We start from the raw sequence: 23,984 nt of genomic DNA, 5'->3' as shown, positions 1-23,984 counted from the left end.
ATGAATTTTGAGCTCATATGTAGTCATAACCCTAATCTAAGAACAATTGGGTTTTAATGACTTCTCCATAGCCTACTAGATACCTACCCTTCATGAAGTGATCGCTGAATACTATAACCACCATAACACAGCGTGGAGAAGAAATCAGATGGCATCCGGCTATCAGAACAGATAGTGTCTGGGGTCTTAAAGGCTTGTCTTAAAAGCAGCAGCCATCTAAATGAGATGTCAGCTAAGTCTACACAGAAAATCCATACCAAAGATGGGAATGGCTTTATAGCTTCAATTCTGAGCGCACAGTTTATAGCATGTGGATGACAACGAAAGTCCAAAATCCACTTGAGGGTACCCAATTGGATGAGGCCTCCGGTGCATGTGGTGCGACCACGGACCGGGGTGTGAAGAGCTGCGCTGTCAGGCAGAGAGCATTGGAAAGTGGACTCCTGCAGAACAGTCGTAGTTAGGTCAAAATCTAACACCTTATCGTTTGTCCTCCCTCTTGACTCATTTCAAATTTGGTCTGGTTTTTTTTTAATTTTCTGCTTTCTTTTGGGTTGAGGTTTTTCTGTTTGTTGCTGTTGTTGTTGGTGTGTGTGTGTGTGTGTGTTCTTTCTATGAAACCCAGGAGAGATAAAGCTACAGAGACAACCTGGATTAAGAGTTTCTTGGGGTTGGATTATGGCAGGGAGGTGGGGGAGGGGAGGATGAGAAATTAATGCAAGGAAGACTGTTCTACAAGTGATTCTAGGGGTGACTGCACAGCGCTTTGATACGTTGAAACGATGAAATTGTTTAGTACATGAACTGTGTGTCAGTAAAACTGTTAAAGTTGAACAAAATGATATATTTCAACAGAATATTGAAAACGAAAACCAATCATTCTAGAAGTACTCACAGTCCCCGTGGTCAGCTGCTGCCCATGCAGACCAAGCGGCCACCCGACTCCTGACATCCACCTGCGTAACGGTCCCAGGAGGCACCGGGGCCGGAGCGCTTGGTGGAGGCGGTATCCCGGGGTCTGCTTTAGAAATCATTCTAAAAGTCAAGAGAAAAAAATGGGATCTGTAGCACTTTTTTTGACATCAAATGACTCAATTTATGTATTAGTTCTTTTTTTAATGAAGTATTTTATTGGGGCTCTCTTACCAATCTTTTAATAATCCATCATTCAGTCATGTTAAGCACACTTGAACTTATGTTGCCATCACCGTTTCCAAAACAATTTCTTTCTATTTGGTATCAGCTCTTCTTTTTCCCCCTCCTTCCCGGCTCCCCTCTCCCTCATGTGCTTCCTGTCTTACACTGTCGGGGGATGGGGTTCAGGGAGAAAGGAGGAACCCATCACAAGGTCGGATATAGAGCGCCCCCCGGGGGGGACGAATAATAGAAAAGTGCGTGAAGGGAGTCCACTGACAGTGCATTTATTAGATCTTTAACTTCAAAGAACTATTGCCCAGAAGCTCAGGACCAGAGCCATCAGGTCAAGTGGCGTAACAAAGTCCACAAAGACAAGGCTCTTCATGCCGGTTTCATGAGCAGACACTGGGGTCTGAAAGCTTGTGAGGGGTCCCCAGAGGTTTTACTGGTTATCCCAAGATGAGTGAAGAAAATCAGAGACACGTAGATATAACTGGTCCAAAAAACTAAATAGATCAAGTGACCTTAACCTCCATGAACTCAGGGACCAAAAAACTAGAAAGCGCCCAGCTACCAGGGCTAGCAGCTGTGAAAGACATCACGACAGGAATTCCTTAAGAGAGTGGGAGAAAAAATAAGGAGCAAAACTCAAAATAATTAAAATAATTTTTTAAAAGGCCATGCGTACTGGTCTGATTAGAGGCTGGTGGAACCCTTGAAATCACGGCCCTTAAGTCTTCAAGCCTAGAACTGAATCCACTCCTAGATCACCTTTCGGCAACCCAATAGACAGGCCTAAGGTGACCAAGAACACCAAGGAGGCACTCGCTCCTTAGAACTATCAGGGATAGAAGTTCAAGAGGGCAGACTCTGCCGATGGATAACTGAAGGGATATAAAGGGTGAGTAGAAATGGTAAACACAAAGACAAAGTGGAAAGAGAGCTGTTTTTGTGAGGACTACAGACAAGGTCACAAGACATAATATGTATGAATTGTTGAAAGGAAAGACAATTTGTTCTGTGAGGTTCACCCAAATCACAATTTAAAGTTTTATTAATTTTAAAATAACTGTCAACAGAGAGAACATTTACTCTGTTCTCACTCTGTATTGTGTATCTTTATAAATATAGACAAAATAAAAACACAAGAGTATACTTAAATGAAATGAGATTGGATCTCTTATCCCCTCTTGTGATTTGGGGAATGCTGTGAACCAGCCGTGTACCTCATGTCTGGTTGATAAACTCAACTTTCATGACTGTGACTCACACCACAGGGTGGAAAAGCCCTGTCAGAGAAAGAAAGAAGGAGCAGAGAACACACACACTGATGGACAAATGAATCGAGGTGACATATTGTAATCTGTACAGCAGCATAGCACACTTGCATTGGAAATAGGTTTTCTAATCTTTCGATGTTAAAAGAGGTTTCAAAGCAAATCAGTGCCGCCCTTTGTGTCTTTAATGTCTTTACCTGAGGGCGTCAGGCCTCCTCTTCTGTTTCCCTCCTTTACTGTCACTGACCGCGCTCTCAATGTCTTCACTAATTAGGTTTGCCTGCAAGGAGAGACAAGTTACCTGGGAGATGATAGATTTTTTTAAGTCTTGATATGCAGGCTAAAACAGAAAAGGGGGCTTATGTTACCTGTCTGAATCAATAAGTATCGTGATACAAAAGGAAAGCATTTTGGCTTTTTTATCTGCTCTTAAAACACAACCCTCAGTTTTTTATTTAATGATGAATTTTATAAAAACAGGAAGTAAGGGATGAAGGAAATCCTAAAAATATCTGTCCCAAGGTTCTCTTCATTTTAAAAGGCGATCTTCGTATGAAAGCAAATCTGAGAAGGCCACATCATTCAATTAGAAATATATGCTGAAATGAAATGCACACACAACGCCCATTCCCTGCCCTCTCTCACCTCCAGAATCCAGGAACCTACAGACACAGCCCATCCCCATTTAGAACAAATCTGGCACAACCAATGAAAAAGAGGAAAATGCTCAAGGCCATCGCCTGAGACCCTGGCTGCAACCACGGGTCCAACATGGCAACCACTGTGAGCATGGCCAGAACGGGGAGCGATTCTGCTGCTCCCGGTCACTAGGAGTGGGAGCCCAGCGAATGGCAGTGACCAACGACACAGCCACTGAAGGATCCCCAGCACAGAGTCCTGTCCATCGTGGTAACACTTCACTCTGTCATTTCAGATAAGCATGAACTTCCCCATATAATCAGCTTTCCCAATATTTTCCCAACAAGTACATTTGTGTCCATTTTCTTGGAACTCAGAGCGAGGCTAGCATCTGTGAAGTTAATTTTATTTGGCTATGAAGTTTTTTTTTTAATAGCCTGTGACTATTCCTAATACTAGATTGTTGCTCAGATGTATTGATCGCCTATTTTTATGCCTACTTGTTCTCTGAAATTATGCTTTTCTCAGATACATACGCTGTATACTATTTTACATTGGGCCTGGATAATCATAAATATTTCTGCTGAAACAACAGTTAAAAAATGATCTAATCTCATCTCCGTGAAACACAAGAATAATGAAATGACAACGACCTGGCCAAGGCCACATGGCCAGTGCAGTAAGAACGCTAATGCGTCCTATTCCACTGCTGTGTACGTAAGAACAGTCTAAGTTCAGGAAAACGTGACAAACATCCGGTTAAAGGCTTTTTATTATGTAAGAGGCTGGTACTGAAGGTGCCTATAAACCTGGAAGTCCCTGTAGGGGAGCAATTATACTTCCGAGAAAAAATGTGCTACAGAAGTGAGATGGGAACATTATGTCTCAGGTAAGCAAACTTCAAAACTCAGAAGATGTATATAAAAGAAGTCCTATCATATTTCATACTTATAGTTTTCAATTCTATCTCAATTGTGCTTTTATTTTCAATTGGGCAATGGGGAAAAAACCTCTCATATGCAGAAGATGCACTAATGAGTAAATGCATATGATTATTTAATGTGACTTGAGTTTCTAGTTATAATAGCATTCAGTAAATTCATCTTATTTCCAGTCTCTATCAAATAAAAAAGCTCTTTTTTCTCAAAACAAAAATCCATAACCTTTACTTAGCACGGTAACTCATAGCTTCAAAAGGATCATTAGAGAATTGATATAGACACACAATTGGAAATGTCTTTCATCTAGTTTCTGTTATTAAAATGTTTAAAATAATTTCCTATACTTGCAAATTGAATACTGTTTAACACGAATTGATTTAACACATATAATCCTTTAAGAATTCTATGATTAATCTCAAAAAAGTATCTACTCAAGTATAAGCTGACCCGAATATCAGCCAAGGCACCTAATTTTACCACAAAACTGCATTAAAAATGTGCTAGAAAATGCACCTTATACATGCGTCTATACAGTACTGTGAAAATATAAACATCACATATATAAATTACCTAAAGGCAACAGATCTTTTGAAACAAGATATTGAGAATCCCATCTATGATATTAATTGAAATTGGAGGAAAATGATAAAATCCATTGTTCACAGCTGATCCAAATTTACCTATCATATTTTAATGGTAAGCATAGAGAAAGAAACAGACAGGTAATTCTTCATGTTAATCTCTAAACATTTCTAAAATTTACCACGATATTTTCTAATACACCATCAATATGACAATAATCACTGTTTTAGCAAAGTACCAATTGACACAAAATTCTCTTTCAGTGAATTCTCTCTCTAGAGAATTTAGATGCTCAAGAGATAGGGATATTCTAGGCTGAAGATAACTTCTAATGTCTAAACAATCATCACAAATCACTTAAAATTACAGATAATCTGAGACATAAATCTTGGCGCTATGGCAACTCTTACTGCTACCCATGCTCAGTGATTTTTCATAAGCCTTGAGGACTGCAAACCTGGAGCAGTATTCAAGTCAGACTTTTTTAAAAAGTTAAAAACCGAAGCAAACTGAGTCCACTGCTGCTGAGTCATTTCTGACTCAAAGGGAGACTTTCAGACAGAACAGAACTGCTTCACAGAGTCTTCCAGTCTTTAAATTCTGTGAGAACTGACTACTACATCTTTCTCCTCGCGGGTTCAAACCACCAACCTTTCCGTTATCAGCCCAGCGCTGAACTACTGAGCTACCTTTAAATCAGTAGGACACGTCTTAATTATTCAAATAATCCATGCAATATGCAGAATAAAAGAACAAGGAATTACTTATTATTCCACAAGCATGGGTTTTAAAAGATCAATATGTAATTATGAGTCAAAGGTACTTAATGAACATTCTAATACATTATATAGAATTTTTAAAATAAATATAATGCACCTGATTTTATATCACTTATTCTTCTCTTTATTTACTTGGCATTGAAACCCTAGTGAAAGTAGTGGAGTATTTGTTTTTCTCAAAACAATTTTCAAAAACAAAATTTAGTATATGTTATGCCTAAGATTGAAATAGGTAATCACAAGCTGTCAGAACATTTGCTGGGGGGAAAGAAATTTTAAAAGTCAGGATTTTCTCTGTTTACCTTAATCTCGTCACACTGGAAGAGATGGAGATCTGGCTTGTTCTGAGTCGTCTCCTTACACACCAGGGCAAGTACCGAATTGTAGCTGCAGGAGTGCATCACCGCTTGGCAGTGCTGGATTGTGCCGAGAGGAAAATTCTCCAGCTCATTCTATAAAGAGAAAGCATGGCTGTCTTGTTTTTATTGTACATGGAAAACCAAAGCAGCCAACAAAATGAGTATTTTTTTTTCAAGTGTGAAAAATGTATTTGCAATGAATACGAGCAAACATAGCAGGTACAGAGAATGAGTAGACAGAAGAAAAGCAAGGCTGGGCTGGGAACTGAGTGAGAAGGAAAAATGACCAAATGGAACGATTTAGAAGAAAGATGTAGGCATGTTTAATACACAGAATTGGGACTTAACATTGCTGCTTCCTTCAAACTAGAAGGTAGAGTTGATGCCTTCAAGGGAAAAGGTGGCAAATGGGAATCTCTTTCTAGAGACTGAGCGCAGAATACTCGTATCCTGATGGCTGCTCAGACTTGAATTGTTTTTCACTCGATCCACTCTCTTAGGTTTTACCGCCAGTGATCACAGCTGTTAGACTAACATGAATAAATCTGTGTACTTTTTCTTATTTAACTGAAGGTATCAGAGATGAAACAATAACCATATGAAGCCGCCCACAATTGTAATGCGACAAAAATGTGAAACAGCCGAATCACAAGGAACTCAGTAAGAAAACTAGTGTTAGGATGTAGTGAGTTGATGTTAAAGAGGGAGCAAAACTCGGACAAAGAGAGTGAGCATGGTCGCAGCGCTTGAACGATGTCACTGCACTGTACGTGATGATCTCCTGTGTACGTTGGCTGTGTATATTCCCAACAATAAAATGGATGGACTTTTTAATGATAAGGATATTTGGTAGTACACAAATAAACTCTGTAACCTATAAAGGGCCATGCAAGAAAAATATGGAACATACTAAATAATTCCTTCTTAAAACAAATTAACTTTCCCTCCACAGTTAGAAATATGTATTTGATAGATGCTCCTCTTTAAATCAATGGCCTTATACACAGATAGTGGGTGATATGAGAGAAATTATCATTTTGCTTAAATAAGAAATGACACACCTGCTACCTGGGGCACACTAAAATAACAACTTTGATTATGGGTCACACATATGCATAAACATCACCCAGTAAATTTTATTTTAAATCCTGATTTCCTGGAATTCAGCAAAGGTAATTAAGAAATGCAGGTTCTATTAAAATAGAAGTTATAATTTAAATCAATAGAAATAATACTTTTAACCATCTTAGCCATAGTAGGGAGCTATTAAAACTGTCTCCTTTGCAAAAATTGAGTTAAATAATATCCTGTCTCTGTAATTATTCAAAATTATAAGAATCAGAGAAGCTATTTGGTTGCTGTTTTCCCACTAAATATACAATAGGCAAGGTGAAAAAATGAATTCATTTAGTCCCTACTCCAATCAAAATAATCTAAAATTATGGCCACAACTTTCATTTTCTGTACCCTAGCAATTTAAATGCTTATTAAATAATGAGGCCCCCAAATTTTCACTTTTGAGAGCTCTAGCTTTTCACCTGCCAATGGGTAGATTAAAGAAAGGTGTCTGCTAAGGGCTCGTGAAGTTACAAATAAAAATCCTTCATCCTAACTCACTCACACAGTAGGCAACGGTTTAGCCTTGCATGTAATTAACATATAACAAAAAAAATCATGTCTCAATGAAGGCTTTATTTGACGACTATGTAATTCTTCCTCACTTCTAGTATGTCATTGGTAGGTAAAATAAAAATTGTTTAAAACACTGGTTCTGCACGGTCAGTTTGGACTCGGGTGACCCTACTGGACAGGGAACAACTGTCTCTGTGGGTCTCCGAGGCTATAAAGCTTTATGTGAGCAGAAAGCCTCATTGTTCTCCCGTGTAACAACGGGCAGGTTTGAACTGCTGGACATGCAGTTAGTAGACCAACATGTAACCCGCTATGCTACACACAGGTCCTTTGCATATACGTGTACATGTATCTTTTCCTCAAAACCATTGAACAAATCATTTTTTTCGAAATTTCATTCATTTCCAAGCAATCTGATCTGAAGAGGAAGGTCCATGTTTTGGAGCATTCTTGAAAATAAGTTAAAACAACTGAAAACACACTTGCCTTTGATTCCAAATCAATCAGGCTCACAGCTTTATCATCTACTTGAAGAATCATGTCTTGAGTCCATACTTTGCCCTTGGCATCAAGCAATTTCAGCTTCCTTATCCCGTCATCAACAGTTATCATAGCATCTTTCCGATCCAGGATAAATGTAGTCAAGTGCTTATGGGTAAGAAAAAAAGAGAGAGAAATATCTATCATGCTTACATTACCTCGTGGTATCTGTTTTCTAGAAGATAGCAGAGCCAATATAAGTGAGGCCAATTAAGAGATATGAGGTACAATAGAAAGTATTCCAGAAGTTGGTGGGTAATTTTATTGGTGGGATAAATTCAAGAAGGCATTTAATGAATAGAAGAACAAATGATGTTTTGATTCAAAGATATCTAATTCAGTTTAAGTCTCTGTTGAACCATATAATAATAACACAAAAATAAATTCATAACAGCCTCGATACCCTTATATTTATGATTATGGTTAACTGCTAACCCACAGTAAGCGACCTGCACGGCAGCCTCGAAACTAAGGATGCTGATCCTTGACTTCAAACACTTCATTTTACCAAAGCCACCAGCTGGAACAAACTGTTTAAATTTAACTAAGCAAGCACGATCTAGATTGAAAACAAAGAACGATTTAAAAATTATCTCTCTACTTAAATATGCTCCGCTATATGCAGATGTCATCGAAGGAGACTCCCTTTAAGAGCAAGCATCTTAAAAAGCTAAGAATAGAGCAAAAAAGGAAACCAGTGTTTAAGTAATGCTAGTAATGACTTTAGATAAGCACAAAACTACACCATGCACTAAGTCTGCGAAAGGCTTACTTTCAAGATGACTTGGTAACACCATCCAAAACCTGTTGTCTTGCTATGGCCAAAATAGCATGGGAAAATGGTTGACTTAGGAGGAAGGCTTCCATTTTAATTTATTCTCGATGAAAATAGATCTCAGACTAGCAAAATATATATGTACATATTCTCAGTTTTACACAAATCTGAAAGGTCAATACAACTTTAAATACATCATAGAAATGAAGTAACATGTCATTCTGATTTTGCTTCCACTATATCTCTCAAGGGTCATTCTCAATTTTGGCAAACAGTAAAACGTCTTACTTCAACACGGTACTGGGACACATCTGACACACTGCTGACACTGTCCCGTGCATAATTCTTCCTTTGTTCTGCAAGAGAAATTAGAAGAGTCATTATTTACTCCCCAATAGGATCAAGCTCATGCACTGGTGTCACGTGGCTATCTCAAAAACCAGTCTATCTCACATATAAAGACCGTGGTTGACAAGTCACCATTGTGTGGGGCTTCTGAAACATTCATTATTCATAGTAAATCTCACGGCCTAAATTATACGCAAGAACACTTAGACCCTGCAGGAATTTCAGAAGCCCAAAGGTGAACAAGAATGCAAATATAAGAAAATAGTGATTTTCCCTAAAGGTTTTATCAAGTGGGGACTCAATCGTTAACCAAAAATGCGAAGGGGAAAAAAAATGGCTTTCAAGTCACCTGTTAGTGCACTGAGAACAAAAAAGAATTGAAAATACGGTCATAGATACTGTATTTTATGAATAACACTACATGATTAAAATAAGTAAAAGTATAAAACATCTTTCACAGCATCCAAACAAAGTGCAGTGTTAGAAGAGACTGACAACATGATTCAGTAATACTGACTGTCTTTAAGCATCAGCCTTTTCACACACGTCTACAGACAACACACACACATGATGCTCGGAAATGGAGATAAAAGGTGCTAGAAAAGTCAGATAGAAAGTTCCTTCAGCAAACCACTTAAAAAACAAAACCTCTAATGTTCCCTTGTGAAATGCCGCAAAACCAAAAATGATCATTAAAACAGAAATCTAGGAGACAACATTTGGCCCTTGTTGCTTTCTAATCAAGCAACTTGCTTAGTTGAAAATTCATGGTTGCTCAATTTCTTCTAAGGAAGAATACAAATAAAGCAGTGAAACAATATCAAACCAAAAGACTCTGAAGGCATTACAATTCTGGCCTATCTATATAAAAACAATAGGAAAAATATTTACTACTGCCCAGCATTTTTTCAAATATAAATACAAATCTATATATAAATGCATATTTCATATAGAAAAAATGAGATCTTCCCACACAACAAAAATGGAAATATTCTGTAAAACATAAAAGTAAATACAAAAATAAAAACACATAAGCATATTCATAAAGGAAGTAAATAGAAAAAATTTTTAATCTTTGTAAAATCTTACTTCCCAACATATGTATAACTACATTTAAATTTATTTTTAAATTTTTGCTGAAAATCATATTCCGTAATTCTGTTGTTACTCCAATACATTCAATTTTTGCTTTTGCAGCATTAATAACTTAATCAGAGCAAACACACAACACAGTTTAGTATCTGCTACCTTTCTTTTTTTGTTTGGAGGATGACCTGAAGAAGTATGATCCGTCTGTTCCTAGCAAAGTAATGGAATCAAAGAAAGATCTGATTTCATATCAGATTCTCTAATCCAATAAGGCAAAAATATATCTTCCCTTCCATGACTGTCTTCCACATATTACAAAGTGAAGAAACATTTCGTATTATTATTTGAAGATTAATCAAAGGGATAGGACTAATTGTTCTTTGGAAAATGATAACTCTTGAAATATAACATATGATTCAGAGATAAAGGTAGCAAAAGCACACTAAGAAATTATCATGAACCTTTCCACAAACTTTGAAAAGCCCTTTCATATATCCTGCAAAAATAAACGAAAAGAGATATATGTGCACTCTGGTTTATCATAGCACTAAAGATGAAAGCAATCTAAGTATCCATCAGTGGCTGAATGGATAAAACACTATGTACACACGTAACGAAATACTATGCAATCTCCCAAACACCTTACACCATGGATGAACCTGGAATATACTGTGCTGAGTGAGATTAGTCAGCTGCCAAAGGGCAAACATTGTACAAGACTCCAAGAAATGATTTCTAGACATAAACGAGCATGGTTTCAAGGTTAGCCAGGGTGGGAAGAGAAGGGAGGGTGAATCCTGCAATAACAGGGCTTAATAATCAACAAGTAGACACGTAAACACACAAACTGAGTAAGTGTAGGAAGGCAAACAAGGCTACACCAAAGATTATAACAAAGTCCATCAGAGGACATTTCTATTTCTGTCTTTCCCTATACTACAAGCATGCCATGGCATTTCCCATTGCTTCACGTGCATACGAAAGTTGGACACTGAATAAGGAGACCTGAAGAAGGATCTACGCATTTGAATTGAGGTGCTGGAGAAGAATACTGACAGTACCATGGACTGCTAAAAGGACAAACCGATTTGTCTTTAAGAAGTTCTGCCAGAGTGCTTTCCTTATAGTCAAGGATGGCAAGTCTTTGTCTTACATATTGTGGACATGTTCTCAGGGCACACCAGTCCCTGGAGAAGGAGATCATGTTTGGTAAAGTAGAGGGGCAGCCAAAAAGAGGAAGGCCTGAATGGGGATGGTGTGGTAGTTACATAATCTGGTGTCAATTTGAGGATTCAGAGTGAAGGGCTAACCCGTCACTCAGGTCAAAGCTTGATGACCTCATTTGGAGGCACTAAAGAGATAAAGAGCTCGCTGGAGGGGACACACAGGCTCACTCTCTGCGAGACATTGCAGCTGACAAAACACATGGAGCTCTGCTAGTGCCCTGGGCTGGAGGAGCCATGTGGAGACCCCCGCTAGCACTGAGGTGTTTTACAATGCCACTGGATCCACAAGACTTCCCACCCACTGGTCTGTGATCTTCCTGCATTCAGCACCATTGCATGTGTTTTGTGAGGCTGAAGAGGACTTTATAGATTAGTATCGGACATAGGGACTAATGTTGGATAAATGGACTTGATTTGGCCTGGGCTGTTTTGTCAATATTCAAATGCTCTTATATCTAAAGCTTTCTTATACACATGAGTCTCCCAGGATTTGTTTCTCTAGTCGACCCAGACTAACACAGATGGATTGACGCAGTGGCTGCAGCTACGGGCTCGAACACAGGACCAATGAGGAGAGTGGCACCAGACTGCAGGGTCTCGTTCTGCTGTGCCCAGGGTCGCTATCAATCGTAACTGATTGCTGGCACCCAACAACAGCAGCAATCTCACAAACACATCCATGAATATATGGGCGCAGAGAAGAGGACATTTACAAAAACTTCTTAGACATAACCAAGCAGCTTGAGGGAAATGAGCTGTTAAGCCTGAGGGCTTGGGATCACAGTCTTGGGGGACACAAAGGGAAAAGGAGAAAGTGCAAATGTTTTTTAGTTGCACTGGAGTTGCCCTTAAAGTCACATGCTCTGGCCCATTGTAAGTAGCTTAATTTTTGACTAACTGATCTCACCTAATTTATCCAGCTGTCTGATCTGATCATCGTTTCAGCTCATTTACTCTTAAAGGAGCCCTAGTGGCATAGTGTGTCATGCATCCGACTGGTTGGTAACTTCAAGGTCAGAAGTTCAAAATCATCATCTACTCCATGGGGAAAAGATGAGGCTTTCTACTCCTGTGCACAGTGACAGTCAGTCTCTACAGGTCAAAATCAGCTTAATGGCCCTGATTTTGGTTTATTCTCTTTAGAATTTGAGAACTTTTTTTCCTTAAAAATAAAATGATATAAGTAGCTTTCCTAAATAAAACCACATGTTAAATAATAAAGAAAATAGAAATGGGTTTTCATTGAAGCATTACTTCAATTAGGACAATTACTTCAATTAGGACAATTTAAAGACAGGACTAACAAGTCATAAGGCAGTAAGAGGAAAAAATCTTAAATATATGTGGGAGTGGGTATCTTTTTAAAAATTGGTGTACGCAGGCACATTTCCCTGAGAACGTCATGCCCAGCACTGCCTAAATATAAGGACATTAGAGTAAACTCAACTACTTATTGACTGCAGTTTATGGCTACATATACTACAGATACTATGGTTACATACTGACTGCAGTTTATGGCTACATATACTACAGATACTATGGTTACATACTGACTGCAGTTTACGGTTACATATACTACAGATACTATGGTTCATACTGACCGCAGTTTATGGTTACATATACTACAGATACTATGGTTACATACTGACTGTAGTTTACAGTTACATATACTACAGATACTATGGTTACATACTGAGCGCAGTTTACAGTTACATATACTATGCTTACATACTGACTGCAGCTTATGGCTACATATACTACAGTCTTAGCCAATCTTCTCTCAATAAAGAAAGCCAGGAAGAAACCAACACGTTTTCTGACACAGTGACATCACACAAAAAGTCTAAACTCAAGGCAAATTTCAGTCTTGAGAGAGTGCCTGCATATCACTTTTATTCATCACGATCTAGCCCAGCCACAATATAAAATCTCAAAGTTGCTTGTAATAGTGGCAAAGCATTATTAACGGGAAACTTGTGAAACTTGAAGCTTTCTGGAAACAGATGGCTTTAAACAGCTGATTACTATGGAAGTGGTCATATTCCAAATTCAGCAATATCTAATTAAAGGGGAAGTTACTTTTCTAGGAAGTTCAGTTATTCTGAACAAAGCATATTTAAAATTCTTATTGTGGCAGAGATGCCACAACATGTTAAAATCTGTGTATTTTAATATAAAAATATTTTATATAAAGATTAAATTCCCAACTCAGAATCTACTTACTAGCATGATTTCTAACTTCATGACCCAGTCACACAACAAAAGCAGCCCAAATTTTTCAAAAGGAAAACAGATCCAGAACTATTTGAAAAATGGTAAAAAATGCAGCCACTGAGGAGTACATCGCAGCAACAAATCACTGTGCACAATGGAGGTTCTCTGAGTCACCAGAAGATGACATGCACTACGCCCCGAGGGGGAAATTGCTTTATACATCTTGTAAGCATTTCCCTGAAAAACGACTGAAAATTTGAGTGCTTAAAGAACAAAATGATTAGTTGGAATATATATAAAATTCTCAGTTCTATCACCTCTGATCCAAACTGCCTTAAGGTCAGTGAAGGGGAAAATATTAATATTTATTTTCTAAGGCAAGCAGCATATTCTCAGGAACTTTTGAGATGCAAAGCCTTTCTGGTGCTAGCTTTGGGATGTTTTTGTATTAACAATGAGAAGCATCACAATATAGGGTTATTAAAGCTGCATATCTTAATTACTCTTCCTCAAGTAAATTAAAATTAATAATATATTCCCTCAAAAGCAAATTCATTGTCATGTAAGTGTATAATTCACAATGTGCTGTGAGATTTCTCTGTTTGTGTGCACATGTATGTGTGTGTGTATTTCTAGTGCGCTATGGTGATGACCCTGGTGGAGAAGTGAGCTACATGCTGGGCTGTAAACCATAAGGTGGGAAGTTCAAAGAGAAGTTCAGAACCACCATCCACTCCATGGGAGAAATATGTAGGTTTCCGTTCCCAGTCTCAGAAACCCCCACAGAGGCAGTTTTGTTGTCTTTAAAGGTCACTGAGTCAGAACTGACTGGATGGCAGAGAGTTTTCTTTTTACTTTTGTTTTTTGCCAAAAGGGGTTGCAGGAATCTTGAAGGCTCTGTGAGGTACTGGGCTACTAACTATAACAGTGGCAGTTCAAACCTCTCAGTTGCTTCTTAGGAGAGTAATGAGGCTGTCTTTTCCCATAAAGATTTATAGTACATTATATATAGTACATTGTAAATATTTTCTTCACCAACTTTCAAGTTACAAAAGGCAATTAAAAGTATGCAGACTAAAAGCTACCAATGTTCTTTAAATAAAGTCAAGACTTCAATTAGAATTGACATTTTTCAAATGTGTGCTCAAAACATAAAATATTCCTCGGTTCTCATTCGTCCATTATCCATTTTTCCATTAATTATTTATAGAGAACCTGTTAGAGGGAAGCTATTAATAGCTAATGTATGCAAGTACCATTCTAAACATTGCATATGCATTAGTTCACTTAATTCTCATAACACCTCTGAGGTAGATCCCCATTCTACAGATAAGCAACATCCAATACAGATGGCAAGGGAATCGCATAACATCAATCGAGTTATGCGGCAAAGCTGAGTTTGGACATAAGAAATTGGTTCCTGAGTCTTTGTTCATCAACATAATGCTGGCTCCTTTATTATTAAAAATAAGAAAGACCATGCAGATCTTGAAAAGAGAGACAAAAAATACACAGACTTCCTAATATATGTGTGGTAAATTTCAAGTGTTCTTCACTTATTTTTAGTAATAACTCCTATTCTATATTTAAAGCTTAAAAATATTATGTGTACGTGAGACAATATAGAGGGCACTGGGAAGCACAGAACAACTGGAGAGGAAGCTTGTTTTTGCAATGCAGGAAAGAAATTATGGAAGGGTCTTTAGTTTTTCAAGAACACTAGCTATAAAAGACTGAGAGTTAAAAGGACGTTACATCAACTGTCTGTGTATAGCTGATTAATTCCATCATGAAGATCAGCAAACATACCACAATAATTTAATGAAAAACAGCCACCTTGGGCATTGATACAATGCAAAGGACTTCTTAGGAAATAATATAATAAAATTCTTCTGTAAAATTAAAGTGTATTATAGAAAACAAATTTATTAATTCTTTCTTAAGAAACCTCCTTTCATAGAATGTAAATATGTGTTCCAGCTCTCACTTTCTGAAAGTAATTTGTACACAAAGTGGTCTAAGACAGAATTATACTCCAAATAAGCAAACATACCATACAGGGCCTTTGCGCTTGTTTTGGATCCAGGTTCTCTGTCCATTTGGGAAAACGTGGGTGATCCGTAGCCACTGTAATGAGAAAAAGTCACCGTGCTAGGTTATAGTCCAAAGGAAGCAGGCAAAACGCAAAGTTGTAGAACAAAAATTCCAATGCATCATAATCACCGAGGGTTTTTAAACTAAAATATATGGAGTGCGCACGTTTGTCAAAAGTTGCCAACGTTTGTCAAAATCAGCCAGATTTCACTCTGGTGAGGGGTCAAAGAAAAAGAATGTGTAGACTACTCTATACAGATAAGGCCCACCACGCAGGCTGCAAATCACAGTCTACTCCCAAATGCCAACTCAGAACTAGAGCCCAAAGGTCTCACTAGTCTATAAAATACCTTAGAATAGCTTGCTTCCCATTGAATAGAGTTCTGACCCAAAATCAGGTTATATACCTCACAATGATTCAAGCCATAATGGCATAAACAATATGTTTACAAATACTTAGTACAGTAACCCTAAACACATCTGATCATTTACCTTGACTTGTTTTACCCTGTGTCATACCCAAACCAAATTCTTTACAAACACTGTTTCTCACAGTGAATCCCCTGTGGGGTTCCAAGACTATAACTGTTTACGAGAGGAGAGAGCCCACAGTGCTGCTGGTGGTTTCAAACTGCTGACAATGTTGATTGCAGCCCAATGCATAACCACTACACCACCAGGTGTATTCATGTATTCAGCAAACATTAAGCCCTAAATCCTGGGAGGATAGAGTGTATTGGGGATGACAGATGGCAGGGTATTTTGAATAAGACAATTAAATAAACAGACTTTGATCTGTGGGTAAAACTAATAGACACATCATGCAGTAATTTAAAATGGATAACTTTTCAATCAATATATTCAACCTTAAATGAAAAGAAATTTAATAGAAAGGTGGATAATTAAATGAGGAAAAGGCACGAGGACTCTGCCAGGTTCAAGTAACTGCATGATGTCCGAGGGAAAATGCATTTAATGTGATATGCCCGGAACTGATAAATGACGAGAGAGCTAGGCTGAAGGCACATACGGAGAGACTCTGTACATCATGCTGAAAGTTGAGTTCTTATCCTCTGGCTACAGTAAATGTTTTTATATAAGGGAGTGACAAGCAGAAAAAAATACTGAAGAAGATAATCCAAGAACTGATGGCACAGTGAAACTAATAGTCAGGCAGGAGTTTAAAAGGTCCCAATAGGTCTGTAATAAAAACAGAAGATAGGGATGGAAATAGGAATTCTCTAACAAAAGAAATGAGTGCAAATTAATGAATCAATGGATACTGGTTCTAAGAAAAAGAAGTGAGGATAGGGTCAAACGTTCTGGCTTGAATAATTAATGGGTAAGGCTGAGATGGTGCCTGGTACGCGTCTCTATTGATTCTCAATGACCAACACTAAGGACATTTGTGATCGCGGAAACCTTGGCAAAGCAAAGCTCTTTACGATGGGAGTAATCTGGCTCTGAAAAACAGAGTGAACCTAGGAGCACAATAGTGACGTGACGTGGAGAATTATTTGGTACTGGTCTCCCACCCAACATCTTTCCAATGTTTCTGGGTAAGAGATGGTGCGAAAGATGCTGACAGAATTATATAATTGGGTTGCAAGTAACTGTTAACAGAGCTACTTGTGATTGTAAAAACGTAGAAGTCTAGTGGGGGGGGGGGGGGAGGCTGGGTCAGTTTTGCCAAACTGCTAGGTATAAAACGAGCCATTTGAAATTGTGAAGGGGAGACTATCTCACTGCTCTCAAGGATAAAGTGCCAGGAGTGGAAAGCAAGATCCCTGCACTTTGAACCTCATTGGTCCAGGCACAAAGCTGTTGCCACTAGAAGCAGCAGCGGAACCAAGAGCCAGAGCGTGAGCCAGAGCAGCAGCCTTCTGGACTCAGTGAGTCGGGCTGAGTGTCTTGGGCCAGCAGGCTTGCTTGTGAAGAAGTGTGCCTCGAGGCACCTTCTGGGGAGGACTAGGTGTGTTGACCCATGAACTACAGCAGAGCACTCTCAGACTGAGATTTATGGCAGGACAGGCTGGCATTTAGGTAACTATTGGCAACGCTAAAACAGCTCAGTAACATTGCCTAAACAGGGCAGAGGCCAAGGGACCATGTGATGGAGCAGCCAGCAACCAGGGAGAGGCGTGCCTTAGGCGCAGCTGAGAAAAGGCTGTCCTGCCCGGAAGGGCTGTTCCCAGCATTTCTGATTCTAATGGTAACCTGTAACGTCCCTAATAAACTGCATAATTGTAAGTACAGTCTGTGAGTTCCGAGCGGCCACTGTCACAAATTACCGTGCCCGGCTGGGACGTAGAGGGATGCGGGAAGGGCAGTTGGTGTCAGAATTGGAAAAGAAGGAAGTGGGTGGAAGCATATGGGACCCCTGCCTCACCGAAATCAGGAAAGAGCTGGGGGTTCTCTCCCTCGCTCTCCCTCTCCTGCCCCCAGCCCACAGTGAGCCAGAGGAGGTCGGTCCTGGGCCCCACACCATTCTTAGAGGACCCGAGCAGAAGAGTGAGCTATTGATCTTGATCACAATGCCCAGCATTGAATAACAACCTGAACCACACGATCTAAAGCGATTGCCTCTCCAGTCAGAGTCGTGATTTCAAGTTACACCGGAGCCTTAGGAATTGTTTGGTCTGTTGGCCTGGTCTTACTATCACTTGTCACAATGGCAACTGTCTTGATACCCTGACAAGGCGACATTCATGACACCTGAAATGCTGACACTGTATGAACAGAAAGGACAGAATGCCACAGAGAAATAGCGGAGTAAAGTATGTACACAATTTTGGAAAGCAGTAATCTGTAAAATACCAGAATTAAATAGTGTCCAATTCTGACACCACTGTCATTAAGGTAAGCCTTTACTTAACGATCTTATTCTTCTTCAGAAACAATAAACCTCTAGTGAAAACAGACTCCAGTGCTACAAAGAAATGATTTCATTACTAAGAAGTGAACTCCATAAAAAACTGCACTTATTCGTTAAAAGTATAAAACCATCAAATCCCCCCCAAAACAAATTAAGTAAAAACCTTTGCACTTACTTCATTTGGGGTGAGTATACGCCGAAACCACTGGGATGATGAGAAACGTGACCATTCATCGTGGCTTCTGCAACCAGATTGTGAAACAAGAAACGCTCATAAGTGGAAAGCAATTAAGACTATGACACCTCCGTTTCGAAAAGTTATTCATTCAGCAAATACGTGTTACTGCCATAAACCATGACAAGGGTCAGACGGAGACAGAGTCTGCCACCCTCCAAGAGCGCAGGCTCCAAAAGTACAGAAAGCCATCGAAACAAGGAGCCAAAGGGCGCTTAACATTAACCCACTAAGAGTGTGCCCAGGTTTGGGCAAGTGCAAAAGCAATAGCTAGAATAGAGTCCTAAATCTTCTAAGTACAAAGGCACAACTTCATATTCTAGTCCCCCTAAAGTCACTTTTGAGCTTTAAGAATTTTTTTTCATTATAACCTACTTAAACAAATCAAGAACTATATAATAGAACAAAAGGAGAAAACATCACCTGGGGCATGTCTAATGGGATTTAAAGATAGGAATTTTTAATGTCATTTGAAGATATGCATTTTTTAAGTCATCAATTTCCATTTAAGCCAGCATGTAGTTTTCTTTACTTATTTCTTCCTTCTTTCCTTGTACCCTTCAAAGTCTATCTGTCAATACGGGATCCATGTAATCTTTTTTCAATAAAGGGTTCATTTACTCATTCTTTTTTTACTTTTTACAAGGGACAAAAATATCCACACATATTTAACTTCTGAAAACATCTTGGAACCTATTTCACAGATTTTCTCTTAGTGCAATGAGCAGGAATGAGTTGTTATTGTCTGTGAGGTTGGCACTGAATCATTTCCGACTCATAGAAAGCCTACCAGGCAGAGAGGAGAGCTGCCCCAGCGCGTTCCCGGGCTGTCACTGTGCGGAGCTGACTGCCTCGTCTTTACTCCCTCGGAGCAGCTGGTGGATTTAAACTGCTGACAAATTCAAACGATTTCCTTGTTGTCTTTTCTCAGGCAACACTGATTTCTCTCTATTTCCTCCCCAGGTTCTGTGTCACAAAAGCACATCTGGTTTTATTTTTCTGACTTGTTATCTTTTCACGTACTTCTTTAGTCTCATCTCACAGTAACAGAAATGGGCGGGACCTACGCTCGCAGGACCAGGGGGAGAGAGGCAGGAAAAGCAGTAACTCTGAGGTGCCCTGTGTGACAGCACCTGGAACTATGGAAGTGAACAAACAGTCAGAATCCTCCTTCCGGGGCCAATAAATTAGGGAGAGGGCCAGATCCTTCACAAATAAAGAAGCAATTATCAGCACAGTGGTACCTATGCAAGGGGAAATCCAGAGTGGGAGAGGAGCACAGGTAATAAATAGGGAAACAATCCAGCACTGTAGGGCAGAGGAAACCTACTGCCATCAGGAAATTCTCACTCAGAGTAACCCAACAGGACTTGGTAGAAGCGCGCCCTGGGGTTTCCAAGGCCACCACCTTCACTGGAGCACGCAGTCTTCATCTTTCTCCCCAGACACAGCTGGGGAGTTAGTGACCCAGCTCTTAAGCACCCGCACCACCAGGGTGGCTATCTAGAGCAAGAAGGGCTACAGAAAGACCTGGGAATGTCACGTTGAGGCAGGAGGGGCAGGAGGATAAGCAATTCACTGCTACCTGCTAATCTAGTGGACAAAGCAAGGCTATCTTCTCTTGAAAGACTTACTGTGTAAGAAACCCTGGACAGCAGTCATTCCATCTCTACGAATTAATTCAATGGCTGTGGTTTAACTTCGAATCTTTCTAATTGTTCAGAACTAGGTTTTACCTGATCAGTAAGTATTTTATTTTTGAATTTTCTAACAGTTTTATTGGCATATAATTCACATACCAGACAATCAGATCTAGGTTTTATCACCAACTTCTCAGGAAACCTTTTACTGACCTCTGGGGATAAGTTAAAGTCCCACCATTTTTTCCAAGTTAAAAGAGTTGTAATTTTTCATGTTTAAAAAATAAGTTTTAACTTTAAGAGTTAATTCTAACTCCATCAGGACAAGGAAATGTGTTGGATGACTAGTGTAATTTTATGTAACAAGAATAGAAGTAGCAGGTATGCATAGTACCAGGTGTTCATTAAATATTTATTAGAAGTAGAGAAAGAGGTCCACGCAACAAGGTTTTTGTATTCTTAAAGAGATAAAAATAAACTGATATTTAGTAGACTAAATAAGTAAGTCCCAGCATACAAGGCTCTATTCTAAACCCATTACAGGTTCAGGAGCAGCAAAGCCCTGCAAAGTGCTACCACTTTCTGAAAGGCCTGGGAATTGACCTCCTTCTTCAAGAATAGATGGGATTTATAAATTGATCTCATGCTTCAAGAATAGATGGGATTTATAAAGGGCCTTGCAACACAAGTTAAATCCAAGATTTCCTGAGAGCATAATCCAATTATCCCAGTTATGTATAAGGATCCCTGGTGTCAGAGTGGTTATAGGTTGGGCGGTGATCTTCGAAACCACTAGCCACTCTGTAGGAGAAAAGCAGGGCTTCTACCCTTGTACGAGTTACAGTCTCAGAAACGCACAGGAGCGGCTAGGGGAGCCCTCAGAATCAGCTCGATGGCAATAGGGATGAATTATTTACAGAGATTAGGGCATTTCGACATTAATAAAAAAAGAAAAACGGCCTTCAACGCTGAATTGGCACTGAATTTATAGAAGTATGTGGCATTTCTATTACATTTCGACATCCTTGGTTTCTTTTATTTTTTGTTCTCACAAATGGGACCTAGCACTGCTACAGCCTTCCCAGTGAGGACGCCAGCTTTCACCGTCACACCCCTGGAACTCCAACACAGGCCTCCACCAGCCGTCACTCGGGGCTCTGTTCCCACTTTCCCATCTGTAAACCAGAGTCAACTCCCAGTCTTCCTAGCTCACAGGACTAGTGTTCAAGGTCGAATGAGATAGATATGCAAGCTTTTTCCAAGGTCAAAAGGAAAAAAGGCCTTCTTTCAAAACAAGCTGCTTCATTCAGTATATAAATTAAGCCTCTGGGGTCTGTGCTGATGTTGATCTGGTTTGCATTTTAAAACCACAGCAGCTGGTTTTAATGAAAAGTGATAGCCACAGCATCTCATCATTTTCATTTTTAATTCTTCATGACAGTCAAATAAATGCATGGTTTGTGTTTTGTTTAACAGTGATCTATCAGAATAAGAGAACCTTAGAAAGGGGAATAAAAAATGTCAATTTGCTAAATGGCATTTTAAATATAGAAACTTGTTTTCATTTGACAATAATAGTTTCGCTTGCCATCGATGTTCTCGTAGCAATACAGAGATTTTCAGATATTTCAATATAGCAATTGAGTGTTCACCTTACAAAGGAAACAATTATAAATGTTTGTTTGCTTCTTCCTTTAGGTTTTTAAAAGAATATCCAGTTTATATTTATGTAGACCATATACGTAATTTAAAGGAGTCAAATTTTTAAATCAAAAAGACAGTTTAATTTTGTTAAAGCACCTTAAACACTCTTAGGAGACCAGTTTTTCTTTAACAAGTTTAAAGACGTACAACTTCTATTACTTCTACTAAATTAACTAGTCAATTCCATTAAAACAATAAACTAAAACTGTTATGATAGCATCCAACCAAGGGCATGAATTTCCTTAAGAAAATACTTAGAAGCCATACTATAATTTTCTCATTTTCTGCAGAAAATAACATTTTTTTGGCAATCATAATGAAAAAATGATAACTTTCAGATCTAAGTTAATCACACCAAAAAAGTGTTTAAACACTGCAATTTTCTCAGTAAAGTAAGTAGAATGTATGAACGTCACTGTTAGAAGAAATGAGTAAGATTACCCACCCCTCTGCCACCAAGTGGACTCTGACTCATAATAGCCATAATAGATGGTCCCCAGAGCATCATCTTTCTCCCACCCAGCAGCCGGTGGGTCTGAACTTTACACTTGGTAGTGAGTTAGCAGTCTAACACTCGTTCGATAGTACCACCAGAACTCCGTAGAATAACACAACAATAGGACTAAACCATCAAGTTAAATTTGTATTAGGAAGTTTTGATTCTCAAATATAAATAAAATTTAGATTCCCCTCTCGTTCCTCTCTTTTATGCATATAGCATCAATTTTCAAACTGATAAATGACTGTATATATTCCTGACTCAATTCTTGAATGTCACCAACCCAGGCTAGCACCACACAACCAGTCACCCAATGACATCAAACCGATCCCAATTCACAGAAATCCTACCTATAGGGCAGAGCTGAACTGTCCCTGTGGGACATAGATCTGTACAGGAGCAGAAGGCTTCGTCTTTGTCCTCCGGGTTCAAGCCGCTGACCTTAAAGATAACAGCCCAGTACATAGCCCATCAGTCCACCTGGACTCCTACACAGCTAGTGGTTCATTCTCAATTGAATTGTCCTCGAAATTACTTTCTCTCTCAAAAAAGTCACCGACTTCTTATGTCGTTGATATAGGGTTTTTCTTTTGTTTGGGTGTGACAGAGTATCTTGAAATAGCTATAGCTAAATTTTAATTTACTTTAATTCAGGTCTCTTGATTTATATTATAACCAAGACAAAATCTGATGATCATTCATGAGGGCTTTCACAGGAAGACTCTGTATCAACCTGAACTGAAACTTAATATGTAATTTGATGAGCATAAGATATCAATATTTGGGGGTTAGGAAATAAGAAACAAAACCTTGCTTTAAATCTTCTGAATCAACATATATTTTATCTTCTACAATATCTTCTAGACGAAACAGGTTCCCAACTTATTTGGCCTGCTGTACCTTCGCAGAAAAACAAAACAAAACAAAAATCTACTCAGTGCCCTCCTGGCAATTGAAACCCTTTGTACCAGAGCCCATAAAGCCAACATGCTGCTTTTGAAAGCCCCGAATATTTCCCGTGGTCCGCCGAGGGCAGTCTCTCCCCGTGGACAAGATGCTCTAGTGAGCATCCGCTTCTCAACCTTTGACTTGTGTTGTCAGCAGAGCCCACTCTCCTCTGTTAACCAGTCGAAGAGTCAGTAATAAAGAATATTCACATAGGAATAAAATTAGAACCCTATTAAGAGCAAACTACTACTGCAGTTCTAATCATGGCTAACCCTCCTGAAAGCACCACAATAAGTTCTAGGCCATAGGGAAGCACTGTGCTCTCTCATGGACATGCTCAAGTACTTTAATTTTACACCTTGAAATCAACACACAGCCATCAATTATCTGTCTTGTTCCCCGTGGTTCAAACGAGGTCGAGCCAGTCCAGTCTAGTCAGCATAGATGAGAA

The 23,984-nt window shown here is 39.0% G+C and overlaps 1 protein-coding gene across 2 annotated transcripts in view; it reads right to left on the bottom strand.

Moving 5' to 3' along the window:
• EPS8 (EGFR pathway substrate 8, signaling adaptor) overlaps positions 1-23,984 on the bottom strand; it is a 228,704-nt gene that overhangs the window by 61,169 nt on the left and 143,551 nt on the right. For both annotated transcript variants that reach the window (XM_075552027.1, XM_075552026.1), the window contains 7 exons: positions 18,683-18,749; positions 15,592-15,665; positions 8,950-9,017; positions 7,833-7,994; positions 5,658-5,807; positions 2,612-2,694; positions 896-1,035 (listed from right to left, as the gene is read on the bottom strand). In XM_075552027.1, the coding sequence (XP_075408142.1) occupies positions 896-1,035; positions 2,612-2,694; positions 5,658-5,807; positions 7,833-7,994; positions 8,950-9,017; positions 15,592-15,665; positions 18,683-18,741 (736 nt within the window). In that variant the 5' untranslated portion in view covers positions 18,742-18,749. The remainder of the gene's footprint in view (positions 1-895; positions 1,036-2,611; positions 2,695-5,657; positions 5,808-7,832; positions 7,995-8,949; positions 9,018-15,591; positions 15,666-18,682; positions 18,750-23,984) is intronic.

Source organism: Tenrec ecaudatus, chromosome 6, assembly GCF_050624435.1.
Source record: "Tenrec ecaudatus isolate mTenEca1 chromosome 6, mTenEca1.hap1, whole genome shotgun sequence".
Classification (NCBI taxonomy): Eukaryota; Metazoa; Chordata; class Mammalia; order Afrosoricida; family Tenrecidae; genus Tenrec; species Tenrec ecaudatus.
Note: the sequence above shows the minus strand (reverse complement) of the source record. Positions and strands in the feature narration are given on the sequence as shown.